We start from the raw sequence: 16,807 nt of genomic DNA on the forward strand, positions 1-16,807 counted from the left end.
CTTTGGCTGAATGAGGTGCAATTGCCACAGCAGTTGCCCTATAGCCATGGTCCTGTTCTCCCCTGTACATTAAAATTATAGTGCACTAGCAGTTGCAATGCTCATTCTGTCCTGCTCTGGTTTAGAGGCTGCTTTGCAATTTTCGTAACTATACTAAACCCTTGTTGTACACACCATGAAATGCAGGCAGGTTGTTACCAGACATGCTCAATGAAGCTGCCAGCTGAATTCAGGTCGGGGGGGGGGGGGGGAATATCTCACCACAAGACTAATGCATGAAGAGACTTGTCAATATAAGCTCAGCACTAAGCTGCTCAATCATACCAGTGAAAAGTTGAGGCTTCAGTATCTTTAAAGAGTTTTTATACTTCAGTCTTCACTTGTATTCAAATAGTCATCTATTTGCATCTCATTTGAATTAGCTACTCTGCTATGAAGGGCAAAGTTTGTCAATACTCTTAATTTTCCACACATATTTTAATGAATTGGATCTAATTGTCTTAATATGAAAGAGGACCACATCAACAAGCAAGTAGGTAAAACCAACTTGATTAGTTTTATTTAGGATTTACCTGTTTCTAATCTCTGTATTGAAGATATTGCCTCCATCGCCCACACTTTTCTTTCCAGCAATTTCCATTTGTACATTTTCTGTAAGTTAAACCTGTAGAAAGTAAATACTGCAACCAGAAATTCTAAAGCCTGAATGTCCATTTCTAAGTTTACTGACTATCAGGAAGACACACTAGAACACGCACTCACATAGCAGCTATTCTGCTGTATTTGACAGACTGAAGCTTGTTACTGGAAAAACTTGCCCAAACCACATTAGTGATAAAAATAAGTTTTACTGTACAGGATGCATTCCCATCTTAACTTCATTTCAAGCATCTCTATTACAAGAATGACATGGAAAACTCATGCTACATAAAAGGAACACTTTAAAAGTTTTGTTTCTTTGGGCAGGGAACAAGGACAACATTCAACCAAGAGATCTAAAGCTGACAGTCACAGAAACTTATCAATCAAGCATTTCCCCCCACAAAGAATTACTGGCAAGCTAACTACATCTATTGCAATCTTGGAGATTTCCACATTTACAAAACAATACTTCTGGGTAAGCCATTGCATTTAGACCAGGATGTATCAAAAGTAAGGAGAATAGTTACTACCTTATATTCCAAGTATAGAGAAAATAAGTTTTAGTAGTTTATTTACAAAAATATTTTGTAGTTTACAAAAGTGAGAAGCTGCCAGCAATTCCATGCTTGTCTGCAAGGAAAAAAGTGTTATACAAAACTTTTGACTAAATTCTTTGATCTACAGTTGGTCAGATTATTGGCTAAGCACAAATCAAAACTGAACATTTCTTTCATTGGAGTACATGCTGAATCTGGTAATAAGCAATAAATGGATGTTATCTTTTGACATTCTCTTTAGTGCTTAATGCAATTCTCTGATTTAAAGCAGATTAAGGATCTAACATTTTTTCTCTAAAGAGTTAAACTAATGGGAACTAGCCCCATGTTTTGGATAGCTTTATAAGCCAATGTTTACCATCTGAAAATTCAGCATTATTCAGAAGTACTAATGGAAGCATTTAGCACTGATTGACCAGTATCTGTGTACATCTTTTGGTGAAGGCGTTAGTTAAATGTGTATTTTCCATTTGTATGTGTATTTGGCATTATAAAGAACCTTAGATATTATAAGAACCTAAGGATACTTGCCACTCCCTTACAAGGGAAGCCAAGATAAGCTTCTGTTTTTCCTACATGTTTCTAAATTAGATTTCTAGATTGTACAACAAGTTATCCCATACTTACTGTTTTACTAATAAAGGGATATTTCCATTTTTCTAATAACTAAGGCTTAGCCAGAGTTGTTTCATGTTTTTTGAATAAAACTTCTTGTATCCCCAAACTCCTACAAAAAAAAAGTTCAGGCTTTGATTCAAAGTGCCCCATGCATGAAGAGGGAAACAAGGGGTTGGGATTCCCCCCCCCCCCACTTAGCACACCATTCCAAAGGGTCCTTAGAAGTGACTTAGGGAACGTAGCATGAAAGTACCGGTTCACATCGAAAACCCTACAGTTTGCATCCAAGTCTTTGTTTTATTTGTGGAGAACCAAATGAGATTTTTTGTATTATGGAAACAGTTGAATAAATCATCTGCCCTATTTGTCTTAAGCTAAGCATTTCACACATGAAATTGCATCTCTACTTGTAAACAAGTCATTGGATAAATCTGGGGTTCTAAATCAATTTCAGCCAACCTTGCAATTTTGAACAAATTTTGTTTCAAAGTGTAACAGACCTGTTAGTTCACAGGGGCTGAAACAGCTTCTGCTGATGTGTAGCTACCACCAGTACCTTTTTTTGAAAGGCCATTAACACAAAGTTCACTACATGTGCTAAAGCCTATCAATATCAATTACTTAGAGACTGATCTTAGACTTCTTTCTGTTTAAGTAAGGAATCAATAAGTGTCCACAGATGTTGCTGTTAATAGTCACTGCTGTTTTTTGTACAGGCAAGGCAACCCCAGCTTCTTCTTGCCTTTGATTCTGCACATTTGATTTTTTTCTGCCTTTGACTTTGCTACATACATTGGCTGTAAGTATCACCAACTGGCTGGCAGTTTTAGTCCCACACGCTTTCCCACTTAGGGGTTTGCAATGTTTTATATGTCATGTGCATAAACAGATTGTGCTTTTTAAAAAAACAACCATAGGAACATTTATCATTGTATTTGGCACTTTTTAAAAGCATGAACTGTACAGAGTGTAAAAATGGGGAGAGGGGAAAAGGACAGAAGGTGCTAGTCAATCCATGCTGTGCAACTCTGTGGAAAGAACTGAGTATGTGTCAATGCTGCGAATGCACCCTTGTTACAGCATCATCTGTTTATGTACATCCATACACACATTATGACCAACAGCTCGAACATCTGACTGTCGTGTCAGTTTTTCTGAATAGCTTCATATAAAATTTTCATTGATCTCAACTAGTTTCCTATGGAAATCATGTCTGACAATTAGCTAACACTGGACACAGATTTTAAATAAGTCATTTTTAATGTACTGTACATGTATAAAAAGTACCAAACTCATCCAACTGAGGATGAATTTACTTGTCAAGCAGCCATTTTCTAGAAGGACCTTAACAAGTGAACCCTGATACTTTAAGCTTTTAGCTGTGAAGTGGTCCTACAAAATCTCCAAGGGATCTTCAGCTTTTCCTCAGGCTCAAGTCGCTATTTGTTACTAATGCCGACAGAGACGTGCTTTCCGATGCGTCATCTTTCTTGAGATTCAGGAATGATTCTCTGGTGATCTGCAGGATTTCTCTCAACCCTTTGTTTTCTTGCTGTAACCAAAACACTGTTTTTAAAGTAGCATTCTTGCACACACAGAGGCAATGGATGCGCATATAAAGCTTAAACAGGGAACAGGAGTTGACAGTTCACCAAATACGCTGATTACAGTTTATAAGCCAAGCTCCCAGCACCCCCCAGGACAGGGCTCCTTCCTTACCAGACAGAGCTGCTTCTGCAGTGCCCTCCGTCATCTTTCCTTCCTCACAAGGTCAGGAATGGAGACTATTTCCTAAGCAGGGCCCTCATGAAGAAGGAAGGAGAACAGAGTGGCGGCATCACAGGGACAGCCCTGTCTGATGGGGGAGGTCTGAAAGGCAGGCAGGCAGGCAGTTTGTTAACTGGCACACTTGGTTAACTGACATCTCCACCCACTGCTTCAGGTTGGTTAATGAAGCTTTTACTGTAGTTAACAGTCTTTTATATACTGTCCAATAGTTAGGTTTAGCAGCATAAGACATTGCTAGTGTCACTGGAATTAAAATTAGCCCATAGGAATAAAGTTCTAAACCAGTGGTCCCCAAACATTTTAGAGGCCTTAGGCTGCTGCCTGATTTATAAATGCCAAGGGGTGTAGCTATAATGGTGATTGGGCAGCAGTGCCTCCCCAAGTAGCAGCTTGTTTAACCCTTGATGCACAGAGCTCAATCTGCCCTGCCAGTTTCATGACCCAACCAAAATTGCATCCAGGACCTCTGTGCTAAACTATAGTGCTATACTCTTAACAGTTCAATGTGTGTCTCTACTTCGAAGAAAGCTCCACTGAGTTCAACAGGACTTCCTCCCAAGTAAGAATGTATAGCAAACAGCAATCTTTGAAATATGTGCAAGTTGTCTAATAATAATTGTTGCTTTTCACAGGAAGTATTAAAGTGCATTTTTAATGACATTTCTGGATATGAAAACTATTTGCCTTCTGCTAGATGACCAATGTATTTCAAACAGAAAAAGAAATCCAACACCCCTTTGACATTAATAATGGATTCCGAGTTCATTTTCAGTGTCTAGCTTCAAAAGTGTTAGATCTATTCATTTCAGTGCTTTAAAATTCTTCTCTCAAATATAAAATATTAAACAGATTATTTTTTTAAACAGTCAGGTTCTTTCATTTTCATAAGGATTTAGGAATTTAATACTTACTTCAAGTTGAAAAATGCGTTCCTGTTCTTTGCAACCCTGCTGCTCATCTATTTCTATGGCCTTTCGCATTACTGCTGCCATTTCTGTGATTTGGTCCACATGTACTTGTAGGTCCTACAACAAAGAAGAAAATAAAATAGCTAGTAACATTTCAATTCAAACTGTCAACTGACAGTTAATTGTATTTTATTAGATCAACCACAGCTTACAATCCAGAATTAGTTTAAGAATAAAATATATCCCACATGCATTTCCAAAACTATTAACCGATGTCATAGAACAGTCAAGGTTTTACAAGAGACTGTCTTCTAGTAGAATAATGCACTTTGCCCATTTCAAGATTAAATATTAACCATTGTCAAAAACATAAAATCTTTGCAGACAATGACATAAAGTTAATTTAACAACTCTTGCTTCATTTTCAGGATGCCCTCACTGAGCAGTCTTTCAGCAACTTCACATCATCCACCTTTTCAGGGTGATGGGGGCCCAATACTATGCACAACATTCACACCAGTGTTAATAATTTGACTGAGAAAGGAGAACAAGTCGTCTTCTCAGTACGTGACAACCTAGAGTTGTGTTCCATTCTTGGCAGCTAATCCACTTATCTAGCAATAAACATAGAAAGGAATGCCAATGAAATTATTCAACATGCTTTTGGAAACTGCAGAAACATATCTGTTAAATTAGCACCTGTAAAAAACTATTCAGGCTAACAGCAGCCTATTGGGATAGCAGCACTCAGAGAAAACTACCCAGTTCTTTGGGCATAGAGGCCGAAGGTACATTTTTAATGCAGTGCTGTGCCTGTGGCATGCTTGTAAAAACAGTCATGTTTAACATACCCAGCAGGGGAAAAGCATTCTATATATCCAAATATAGTATAAGCACAACTTTATTACCAAGACAACAGCATTTGTTTTTAAAACACCATATTTGTTTGCAAACATTAAACCCATTGCCATGGCTCGGGCTCTCCCTGGGGCAAGGGGACAAATGGCCCCTTACCTTGAGGAGACCTCCAGACTGCTAAATTTCCCTGTATCAATGGTCCTCAAACTTTTTTTCATACCACGACCCCACTAAATATATACATACCGTACAAAACTGTTGACCGACTGTCAATCTATCCCACTCCTGGGACCCTATGGGATCCTCCTGCCCCCATCACTGCCCACTACCCACCCCCATAATGCTCTCCCAGCACTGTTCACTGTAACCAAATATTGTTAGAGAGAACAGAAAGTTACCACAAAGCAGAATTTTACAGCATTAAAAGTTTACTGAATTTTTAAGACGTTATTACCTTAGAGTGCTGCTCCTTTAACTTCATTATTATACCTGGATCATCCTTTTTGCTAGCCATGAGCAGTCGAAACATCTGCTCTCTATATTTGCTCATTATTAGCTCCAAAGCAGACTGATGTTCTTCAAGAGAAGTGCGTAACTCTGGAAAAAAAAAAGCACATGCATACATGACATACTAAATGCTATCTAAATATGAGGCATTCCAGCTTGACAGCGTTAAGTTACTGGAAGATTTTGGTTACATAAAATTAACCCAAATTTCTGACAGTGTGAAACAAATAGTGCCTAGCACACAATAAAAGCAAGCACAAAGGTACACTACTAGCAAAAGTAACCCTTTGTTCCTGATAGTCACTTTAATCTCCTCATAAAACTACATTAAATTTACCTTTTAAAAAGTATGCATCTCTATAGCAATTCCCAACTCAGGTGACTGAATGCCTATCAGTTTGTATAGAGAACAGGGCCACCCACAGACAAGGCAATGGTTCCTACACATTTGGGGGACTTGCTAGCTACACAGAAGATCTGTTTCTAACTTAAAGGAAAAGGAGGCAAAATGCAAGGCAACCTGGTGCAGCCTCCAGGAATATTGGGTTGGCAGCTGAAAGAAAAAAAAACTGAAGAAAATGAGGCAGGTGGAGATGGGCATTAGAGTTGGAAGATGCAATACTTTGTTGAAGGTTCCTCTTGTTATCTACTGCATAAAGTATTGTATCAACATAGACAGCCAGTGCCCAATCATTAATCCTATCACCCCCATTTTCTAAACCTATTACGGCCCAATCCTATCCAGTTTTCCAGCCCAGTGCAGCTGCAATGCAGCCCCTAGGCAAAGGAACAAATGCTCCCTTACCTTGTGGAGGCCTTCATAACTACCCTCCCACCACAGGATGCAGCACAAACCCAGTAGGCATGGCTACATCAGGGCTGGAAAGTTGGATAGGATTTGGTCCTTAGATGGAAGCAAGATCTATCCATACAGGTGTTTGAAAACTGTGTTATTCAGAAGTAAGAGCCCATTGCATTCAGTAAGACATAAGCTGTAATCCTAACTTACTCACTGGAAACAAACATCTCTATCTATTGACTTAATGGAGCTTATTTCTAATTGTTTGTGTTGGTGCAAGGAAAAAAAAAGCCCTTTTATTTTTAAAGTTTTAGATTAACTTGTAGTAAGCAATTTTTGAAAAGAAATATAGCTTAAATTTTTTTTCTTCTCTGCTTCTATAAATAACCCAAATGTCAGCATTACAAACAGGAGTCCATAAAAGACAAACACTGAAAACCTTTTACCCACCTTCTCTATATAATGTCTCATTTTAAGCTACTCCTCCCTTTCTCTCTCTCAATTCCTGTTGGCTGCTACGTTTAGTAGCCATCTACTCTGCACTAGTCTCTACCTATTCAATCTTCTGCCAACTCCTGGGACAAGTTCTTCAGACCCATCTATCTAAACAAGTTCCCCTTCTATAGGCCATTTCTGCTCAACGTTGCATATCGTGTTGGCATCCTTCAGTCTCGGAAGACGATGGTGTCACGCTCTGAATGGTGGTTCTGGAACAGTGTCCTCTCCAGTGCGCGAAGCCTGGGTAAAGTAGGTATGGAGGATAGGCTGTTACCCATGCAGCAAATCTCCCCTCTCCATGTCACTGAAATGGTCCAATGGAAAGGCAGAAGCCAATACAGTTGGTTCCAGCGGCGTCGCAGGAGTTGCCAGAACGTGACTGTGTTCAGCCATGAACTGCCTCAGGGACTCCTGCTCCGGATTTTGCCTCCAGGTTGACTCCTGAAGCCTTTTCCATAACTGGATGTAGCCACAAGGCAGTGGAGATTTGGGATCAGAGTTTTCCTTCTCTCAGATGAGCTGCCTTCCCAGGCTAACAAGTCCCATCTACCCGGTGGCTGTTTAGTCACCTCTTACGACAAGTACAGCCAAACTGAGGGCCTATTCTTATCCCCAGCCCCCAGGGGAATTTTTTTTGGGCAGAAACGTTGCATATACGTATCAGGGATCAAATCTGTACACCTGTGGGCTGGGCAGAAATGGGTTAACCACAGTAGCACCCATGCACTACATTCAGAGACTTGGCAACTTAACAATGTATCTGCATGGTGGTGGTAGTGATGTAATCAGTATTGTTCGTATTTGAAATTACTGGCTACCCAAAAGAAAATTTTTTTTAAACTTAATGGAAAATTCTTGGGATTTAAACCAGTAATTTTATAAATTATGCAAATAATGCAGAACAAAACTCTATCCAGACAGAATATTTACCTTTATTTTCTTGCTGCAGTTCCCTGATCTGCCTGTTTTCCTGCTGGATGCCCAATACTAATGAAGAGCGAGGCCTATGTCTTGCTACTTCATTAAGTTCTTGTATTTCTTCCTGGTACTGCAATATAAAGTGACAAAAAGGGGAATTAGTCTGGGATTAATTGGAAGGTTGAACAATACAAGTAACTTCATAAGCCCAAGGAAGTTAAATTATCAACTGGTTTGCCAACTAAAGCCGAACAGCCCAACACCATGATTTGCTGTGGTGGTGATGATGATGATAATGCAGGTATTTATATACCGCCTTTCTTGGTTGTCAGATTTCTCCTCAGACTTTATTCAAGACGGTTTACATAGTATAGGTATTGGCAACCTTCAGTCTCGAAAGACTATGGTATCGCGCTCTGAAAGGTGGTTCTGGCACAGCGTCTAGTGTGGCTAAAAAGGCCAATCCGGGAGTGACAATCCCTTCCACACCGGGAGCAAGTGCAGTCTGTCCCTGGTCTGTCTCCCTGGCTATGGGCCTTCCTTCTTTGCCTCTTAGCCTCAGACTGTTGGCAAAGTGTCTCTTCAAACTGGGAAAGGCCATGCTGCACAGCCTGCCTCCAAGCGGGCCGCTCAGAGGCCAGGGTTTCCCACTTGTTGAGGTCCATCCCTAAGGCCTTCAGATCCCTCTTGCAGATGTCCTTGTATCGCAGCTGTGGTCTACCTGTAGGGCGCTTTCCTTGCACGAGTTCTCCATAGAGGAGATCCTTTGGGATCCGGCCATCATCCATTCTCACGACATGACCAAGCCAACGCAGGCGTCTCTGTTTCAGCAGTGAATACATGCTAGGGATTCCAGCACGTTCCAGGACTGTGTTGTTTGGAACTTTGTCCTGCCAGGTGATGCCGAGGATGCGTCGGAGGCAGCGCATGTGGAAAGCGCTCAGTTTCCTCTCCTGTTGTGAGCGAAGAGTCCATGACTCGCTGCAGTACAGAAGTGTACTCAGGACGCAAGCTCTGTAGACCTGGATCTTGGTATGTTCCGTCAGCTTCTTGTTGGACCAGACTCTCTTTGTGAGTCTGGAAAACGTGGTAGCTGCTTTACCGATGCGCTTGTTTAGCTCAGTATCGAGAGAATGAGTGTCGGAGATCGTTGAGCCAAGGTACACAAAGTCATGGACAACCTCCAGTTCATGCTCAGAGATTGTAATGCAGGGAGGTGAGTCCACATCCTGAACCATGACCTGTGTTTTCTTCAGGCTGATTGTCAGTCCAAAATCTTGGCAGGCCTTGCTAAAACGATCCATGAGCTGCTGGAGATCTTTGGCAGAGTGGGTAGTGACAGCTGCATCGTCGGCAAAGAGGAAGTCACGCAGACATTTCAGCTGGACTTTGGATTTTGCTCTCAGTCTGGAGAGGTTGAAGAGCTTTCCGTCTGATCTGGTCCGGAGATAGATGCCTTCTGTTGCAGTTCCAAAGGCCTGCTTCAGCAGGACAGCGAAGAAAATCCCAAACAAGGTTGGTGCAAGAACACAGCCCTGCTTCACTCCGCTTCGGATGTCAAAAGGGTCTGATGTGGAGCCATCGAAGACAACAGTGCCCTTCATGTCCTTGTGGAAAGATCTGATGATGCTGAGGAGCCTGGGTGGACATCCAATCTTGGGGAGAATCTTGAAGAGGCCGTCTCTGCTGACCAGGTCGAAAGCCTTTGTGCTGGAAGAGCTTGACAGTGAACCAACCCTAGAAGAACTTCACGTGGCCCTGGACTCCCTTGCCTTTGGCAAGGCACCTGGAAAAGACAGCATCCCTGCTGAAGTCCTAAAATGCTGCAAAGAGATCATCGTCACTGAGCTGCATGAAATCCTCTGTCTCTGCTGGAGAGAAGGTGAAGTACCTCAAGACATGAGGGATGCAAACATCATCACGCTGTACAAGAACAAAGGTGACAGGGGTGACTGCAACAACTACCGCGGCATCTCTCTCCTTAGTGTTGTAGGAAAGCTGTTTGCCCGAGTTGTACTAAAGAGGCTCCAGGTACTTGCAGAGAGCGTCTATCCAGAATCGCAGTGTGGATTCCGAGCCAACAGGTCCACCACTGATATGGTATTCTCCCTTAGACAACTGCAGGAGAAATGCAGGGAACAACGACAGCCACTCTTTATAGCCTTCATAGATCTCACAAAGGCTTTCGACCTGGTCAGCAGAGACGGCCTTTACATAGGCAGGCTATTTAAATCCCCGTAGGGATTTTTATAATTGAAAGAAGGTTCTATTTTTCAAGAACCACAACATTTCAGATGTTTCTTTCTGATCTGGTTTCACATTCTGGCCTCCATCCTCCCACGCTCAGAGCAGATGGAATTGCTCGGCTTCAGCTTGTCAGATGCTCCAAGGTCGCACGGTGCCGTTGGCCTCGAACTGGCGACCTGCAGATGTTATTTTCAGGCAAACGGAGGCTCTACCCTCTAGACCAGACCTCCTGCCTTTGACATCTTTGATAGGCAAAGATTGAATATAATTAGGTACCAAGACTACTGTACCAGTGCAGTATCGTGGTGCTGCAAGAGTGCAGTAGGACAGAGGACTGAACCACAGCAACACTTCAAGTCACCGTGCCTGCACTGCTTCTGCAGCTGCAGTATGCAAATGTGGATGTGGGTAAAGAGGGGCATGGTGCCAGGGTGGGACAATGACAACAATAAACCAATTTACATGTAGCTACTCATCTGGTCATCTGTGGTACAAATCACCTCCAAGTGACTAACAGCCCAATCCTGAGCTCCCCCGGGCGCCCAGGCTCAGCAACACCGAGAATGGCTGCCGCCAGATCCTGCGCGCCCCAGGCTACCATAGGAGGTGCCTCGGGAGAAGAGGACTTTTGTCCCCTTCCCCTGGGCAAGGTAAGCAGTCCCGAAATGGGTGTTACTCACTTACTCAGGCAAAGGCACTCATGTAGGGAGCCGAGCCCTCCACTAGCGCCTTGGATCCTGCGGTGCGGAGCTCTGCAGACCTGCCTCCCTCCCTCCCCCTGGCACGCCTCCAGCCCACCCCCCTCCCTGTGTCACGCCTCCCCCCGCCGGCCTCCCCTCTCCCCAGAACGCCTCCTCCCCACCCACGCTTACCGTGCCATGGCTCGGCGGTCCAGGAGACTGCCGGGCCACGGAGGCTGGGCGACGCCCCACGCTAGCCCAGCACCAGCTAGTGCTGGGCTAGCATGGGCAGGAGCCCGGCAGAGAGGCTTGCAAATGTGCCTTACGGCATGTTTGCGACAGTGCTCGGTGGCACGAAGCCGTGCTGCCGAGCACAGGATTGGGCTCTAAGTAGGGAATTTCATATGAAGTGGAAGAGACTCTCCTTTTTGTCTGAAAATGCTGAGTGTTCCACCAATATACCAGCGGAAATATAAACGAGTAAGCAGGCTAGTACCTTCTGTGGATTTGCATACAAGGTTGCTTTAAGCACAATTCTATTCATGTCATAAGGATTACCCATTCTCCTTTCACTATTGCAACACTAGTATACCAAGTCCATGAGCAGTAACTCAAAAATATGCATCAAGTGCACATCAGCAAGCAGACATACCACTATCAATGGTATGCCACCTACCAGACATGAAAGACACCAATTCAACAGAACAAACACCCCTTCCTGCTTTTTAAGAAAGAAAAGAACTGGTGAAAGAACAGTGAAAAGAAAGAATACCTTTCTGTAGGACAAAACAAATGCCAAATTGTTATGGGCCACGCGGTGCAAACTATGAACAGCATATTGACTAGTATGAATAAATGCTGTTGCTGCAGCAGCCTTTTCCAGTTGCTCACAGAATTTGGATCTTAGTTGTACTCCTTGCATATAAATTCAAACGCAACAATCCTGAATACATTTACTGTAAAGTCATAGTGAACTAACAGTACACACCTTCAGGACACATGCACTATAAGTATACAATATATTCATTTTAAAAAAGTTAATAAAAGGCTGAAGTGACCTTTCCACAATGTTCACACAGATAGCATCTTCTAGCGCAGAGGCCCTAGCAAACGCACACATGATTGCATGGTGCAGTATACCCCTTAGACCTATGTAAATCATTTTAAGTGGTCCTTTATAAAGCCAAGCTCCTCTTTTACAATTGGCCCTCCTTATCCACAGATTCAGCACCCACAGCTTTGACTCAATGCAGGTGCTAACACAACTCAGGTCTGGAAGGCCTGATGGGCCTCCTGGATGTGACGAGAAGTGCCTTCCAGTTGGTTGGATGGCGTTCTGTGGCCCAGGGAGGCATTTTTGGTCGTGTCTGTGAAGACCTTGAGGCCCTCCTTACAGATTCCACTAACCATGGATTTCAGTATCTGTGGGGAGGGGCTCCAGGAACGTATTCCTCACAGATACAGAGCCAACTGCATGTAGCAGAAGAAAGAGCAACAGTTCCTATTCAACCCAGCACAGCAACTTTTCTAATGGCCATATACTAGTTTTTTGCCTGCATCTTTTAAAAGTTTGAGACTTTTCAAGATACTGAACTGTTTCTCTACTAAATTTACCTCTGTCAACATTTCTGTTGAGAAGCAGTATACAGATTTTCTTGATATTAAGTTAGCATTGTCAGTTCCTAAATAAAAACAAGGAAAATGATACTACAAACCTGCTTCATCGCTTCCACTCGTTTGTTAAGAGCTGTCGTTTGTTCAATCAGAGCTTCTGCTGCATTATCATGTTCTCTCAGTCGCTCAACTAGTGCTTTTGCGTCAGCTAGGGCTTTTTCAATTGTGCAACTCATTTCTGCATCAAAGAAAAATTAGGTACTGCTTTCATACTGCTATTACTAAGTGTGCATTCTTAGACCAAAACATTCAAATACATTTCATCTTCCTCCTTAACTAAAGAAAGCACTTTAAAAATGCCTGGACTCAATATAAGAATTCCTTCATTCATTCATTCATTCATTCATTCATTCCTTGTACAGTCCAGCTTCCTTGCTGCTGGAAAACATGTAGGGCTTGGGGATGGGGAGTGGAGTTCTTCATCAGATGAGCAGCCAGTAGTGACAATGGAACTGGCACTATACACCAGTAGTGACAATGGAACTGGCTGCCTTTACTCTTCATAGAGCATATTGAGCAAGCAGGTTATAAAGCCAGAATAAAGACATATTATCTCCCACTTAAAAAAAAAGTTACAAATTATTGCTGGAAATGTTCATCCTTCCTATAAACATGTGTAACTTGATCTTTGGGCAGAATGAAAACATTGATTTCTGCCCACTGAAAGTAGTACAAAGTGATCTGTATGCTGAAATTATTGCCGGAACTTCTGGATCTCTTTTTGCAAAGAGGTCTATGTGCAAATACTTTGTAAAATGCTCCAACCCCATCTGAATACTCACAAAAAACAAAGCATGTGGAACTGCTCCTTAAAGAATGTGATTTCATGCACTAGGTCTGCCAAAATTACCAGCACAAAAATATTTACAGAAACCTTTGCATGTATTTTACAAAAGGCTTTTGGTATAATAGGTTGCAGTCAGTCCATTCCCTGCCACATATCATCACTGCAAAACATCTTAGAAAATGAATGACTGAGCAATCCATTCCTATTTAAAAAGTGTTGCAAGACACTAAAGCTTCTCAGTTACTCTGCAGTCTATTGTACACTTTCTCTGACACATCAGTTAGTAACCTGCTCATCACAAACAGGGCACTACACAACACGAATTCTTCCATCTAACAAGGTTTTAAAATTAAAACGCAGGAAATGTTTTCCTCTTTTTTCCAAAAAAAATACCGAATGTAAAATATAGCAACGCTCATACTGGGAACAAACTCAAATAGGGCTTCCATCCTATCTTCAAAGGTTCACAAGCAATGCACTTAAGGACAAAATTCATGCAGAGCAACAACACATTCTGAGCACAACTCAAGTTTCCAATGTCATTAGGTGACTAGCCAACAAAAATAAAACATAAATATAAAGGCAGCACTAAATAATGCCATACCAACCAAGGACCAGAGCTACGATAGTATAGTGGTTCTGGTGTGGACTTAGATCTGGAAAATCCAGGTTTAAATCCCCAGTCAGCCATGAAGCTTGTAGTCACTATCTCTCAGCCTCAACTCCTCACAGAATTGTTGTGAGGATAAAAGGAGAGAAGGAGAGCTCCTTAGAAGAAGGATGGTATAAAAATGTGAAAAATAAATAAACCAAACATCACAAACTGGAATTCTAATTTAACACACATGCATACGCCCAAGGTAATGTAGGACATGTTGAGTCATAAAGACATGTACAGAAGGGCAGAATGTGAGGAAGGTAGGTAGTTCTTCAAGTTGTGAGAGGTGTTCATAATTTCCTGTCATTAAGTACTTCCTGCCAATGGCAAGGGAACAGCAGAATTCTAGACATCTCAGGGCTTCTGTCTGGTTGCTTGCTCAGGGACAGCAACGAATACGTATGAACCAAGAACCGCCAAGGAACACTTCACAGTTACTGTTTTTAGATGTGCACGTATGACAACTGCCACATACGCTTCATCTAAAAACTTAAGATGCTGAATGTGTCAAAATGGGTTTGCGAAAATAAATGCGCGCGCACATATTGGTTGATGGGGAGCAGGGTCAATTCTGGCTCTCTGATGAGTAGTGACTTAGTAACAATCTCAGGTTTGCCTCCTTATTCTGTACAAAACCGTACCAATATCAAGCATGTGTTTGCAACATCAGTCCTTCTTCCCTGGCAGGCCTTATCGAGTAGGAACCAGGGATTCCCACTGCCTTGCAAAATTTACTAGAGGGAAGGCTGGTGTCACAAGACCTGGCAGGGGTAGCCCACTCCTTGTCAATAAGTCTGGGAGTGGGAACCCTTGGAGCGCTTAGGGACAACAGAGGCAGCCCCCCATCAAGACGGATCTGGCTGAGCCTCGGGGGATGAAGCTGTGGAGGGCTGGAGTTCCAGAATATCAACAATCCTTTGGAAAAGCTTAGGGAAAAGCTCAAAAGAAACAAGGATGGCGTCCTGCTGGTCAGAGGGTGATTCGTCCTTGACAGAGATGCCCCGTCCTCAGCAGAATCATCTACCAGAAACTAACCTCCTGTGATGTATTTCCCAGGACAATACTACAAACGATTCTGCACAGCTTCTCTATAATGTTTGGTAATGCTGTGGGCAGATGTCCACTTCGCTGCTTTGCAGACATCCATAAGTGAAGAGACCCCTCTGGAAGCGGCTGAATCCCCTCTTCTAGGCCAGTGTTTCTCAAACAGTGTGTCAGGACCCACTAGGTGGGTCGCGGGCCAATTTCAGGTGGGTCCCCATTCATTTCAATATTTTATCTTTAATATATTAGACTTGATACTACCATGGAATGTGGCTGCATTTTAAGAAATGTTACAGACCTGTATCTTTAAAAAACTGTTGGGTATATTCTTTTTAACAACAATAGTCAATGGGACTTAAATCTGGAAAGTAAACGGGACTTACTCGGGTAACTGTGGGTAGGATTGCAGCCCAGGATTGCTAAAAATGTTCCTGCTCGATGACGTCACTTTCAGTCATGACATCACTTCTGGTGGATCCCAAGAGATTCTCATTCTGAAGTGGATACCGGTGCTAATTGTGTAAGAACCACTGTCTAGGCAGCGGTGAAGGGCACAGGTGCTCTACTGCTCCTCCACTGCATCTGCTCACCCTGGCATCAAGGCCTTTGGGTGCCTTCACCACACCTTGTGGCAGGGCGTTCGACAGACACCCCCCCACAGGCGGGCGTTCCCTCCATAGAAAGGCACCCAGACCATCAGGCGCCACCACTTCCTGTGGCAGGGAGTTCCGCAGAATCCTCCCACGGCGGCTGGGCCAAGGAGTGCCTTCCCTTGGTCAGGTCTAAAGCTGTCGCCGGTGGCACAGCTGGAGGGGAGTGAAGCACCCAGTATGGTGAGAGGCAAGCAGCTCCTCCCTTTGGAGCCATTCCCAGTGGGGTGAGCAAAACAGAGCCATAAGACTTTCTCCCTCCCCCCTCCCCTGTACGGCTCCATTTTGCTCCCCCCGCTGGGAATGGTTCCGAAGGGAGGGGCCGCTTGCCCACCCTGTGCCAGACCGGGCGTTCTGTTCCCCTCCAGCTACACCACCGCCCGTCCTGACGCCCCACTGGAGGCTGCTCCGCCCCCTCCAGCTACGCCACCACCTGAAGCCCACTGGAGGCTGCTCAGCCCCCCTCCAGCTACCCCACCGCCTGACGCCCACTGGAGGCGGGCGCATCCCCTGTGCCAGTGCTGCCTGCCCCCCTTCGCAGCCGTTTAACTGCCACTCCTGACTGACAGCTGAGCGCGCTCCCGAGGAGTGGGGGGAGAGGGAGCGGAGCCCGTCCTTGCGCACGCCCCGCCCCTGCCCGCCTCGCCAACCAATCACAGCGCGGCCACCCTTCCCCCCCCCGCGCGCTCCCCTCACCCACCGATGGTCTCCGCTCATTCCTCGCCGCCCGCGCATGCGCACAGCCGGGGATGTGGCCAGGCCCCCGCGGTCCCGCGTCGCCTCCCGCCTGCTGCGTCGCCGCCTCACACGATGGCCACGGCCCCGGAGAGAAGCGGAAGAGGCGCCGGCCAGCCGAGCACACCCATGAGGGGGCCGTCGTGAGGTAGGTGAGCAGCCAGACCCGGCGCCAGCCCGTCGCCGCCCTACAGTTCACGTACAGCCAGCTCTCGCGAGAGCCGCGCGCGTTCCTGCCT

The 16,807-nt window shown here is 44.2% G+C and overlaps 2 protein-coding genes across 3 annotated transcripts in view; one reads left to right on the forward strand and one right to left on the reverse strand.

The window, feature by feature from the left end:
• Positions 1 to 828: 828 nt before the first annotated feature.
• On the reverse strand, positions 829 to 16,781 carry FGFR1OP2 (FGFR1 oncogene partner 2). The gene is made up of 6 exons (XM_066633501.1): positions 16,534 to 16,781; positions 12,736 to 12,872; positions 8,106 to 8,223; positions 5,826 to 5,968; positions 4,517 to 4,630; positions 829 to 3,369 (listed from the first exon to the last, which is right to left on the reverse strand). Exons 2-6 carry the CDS (start codon positions 12,868 to 12,870, stop codon positions 3,232 to 3,234), a joined length of 648 nt encoding a protein of 215 aa, XP_066489598.1. The 5' UTR covers positions 12,871 to 12,872; positions 16,534 to 16,781; the 3' UTR covers positions 829 to 3,231.
• INTS13 (integrator complex subunit 13) overlaps positions 16,576 to 16,807 on the forward strand; it is a 29,606-nt gene continuing 29,374 nt past the window's right edge. For both annotated transcript variants that reach the window (XM_066633498.1, XM_066633499.1), the window contains exon 1: positions 16,576 to 16,716. In XM_066633498.1, the coding sequence (XP_066489595.1) occupies positions 16,583 to 16,716 (134 nt within the window). In that variant the 5' untranslated portion in view covers positions 16,576 to 16,582. The remainder of the gene's footprint in view (positions 16,717 to 16,807) is intronic.

Source organism: Tiliqua scincoides, chromosome 7 (assembly GCF_035046505.1).
Source record: "Tiliqua scincoides isolate rTilSci1 chromosome 7, rTilSci1.hap2, whole genome shotgun sequence".
NCBI classification, from domain to species: Eukaryota; Metazoa; Chordata; class Lepidosauria; order Squamata; family Scincidae; genus Tiliqua; species Tiliqua scincoides.

What these genes read in the sequence shown, in the direction of transcription:
- FGFR1OP2 (XM_066633501.1), bottom strand. Translation starts at nt 12,870, where the DNA reads ATGAGTTGCACAATTGAAAAAGCCCTAGCTGACGCAAAAGCACTAGTT. An exon ending in ACTGCAGCAAGAAAATAAAG is followed by an intron (nt 5,969 to 8,105) that starts GTAAATATTCTG and finishes TTTTTTTTCCAG; the next exon opens with AGTTACGCACTTCTCTTGAA. An exon ending in AACGCATTTTTCAACTTGAA is followed by an intron (nt 3,370 to 4,516) that starts GTAAGTATTAAA and finishes TTTTGGTTACAG; the next exon opens with CAAGAAAACAAAGGGTTGAG.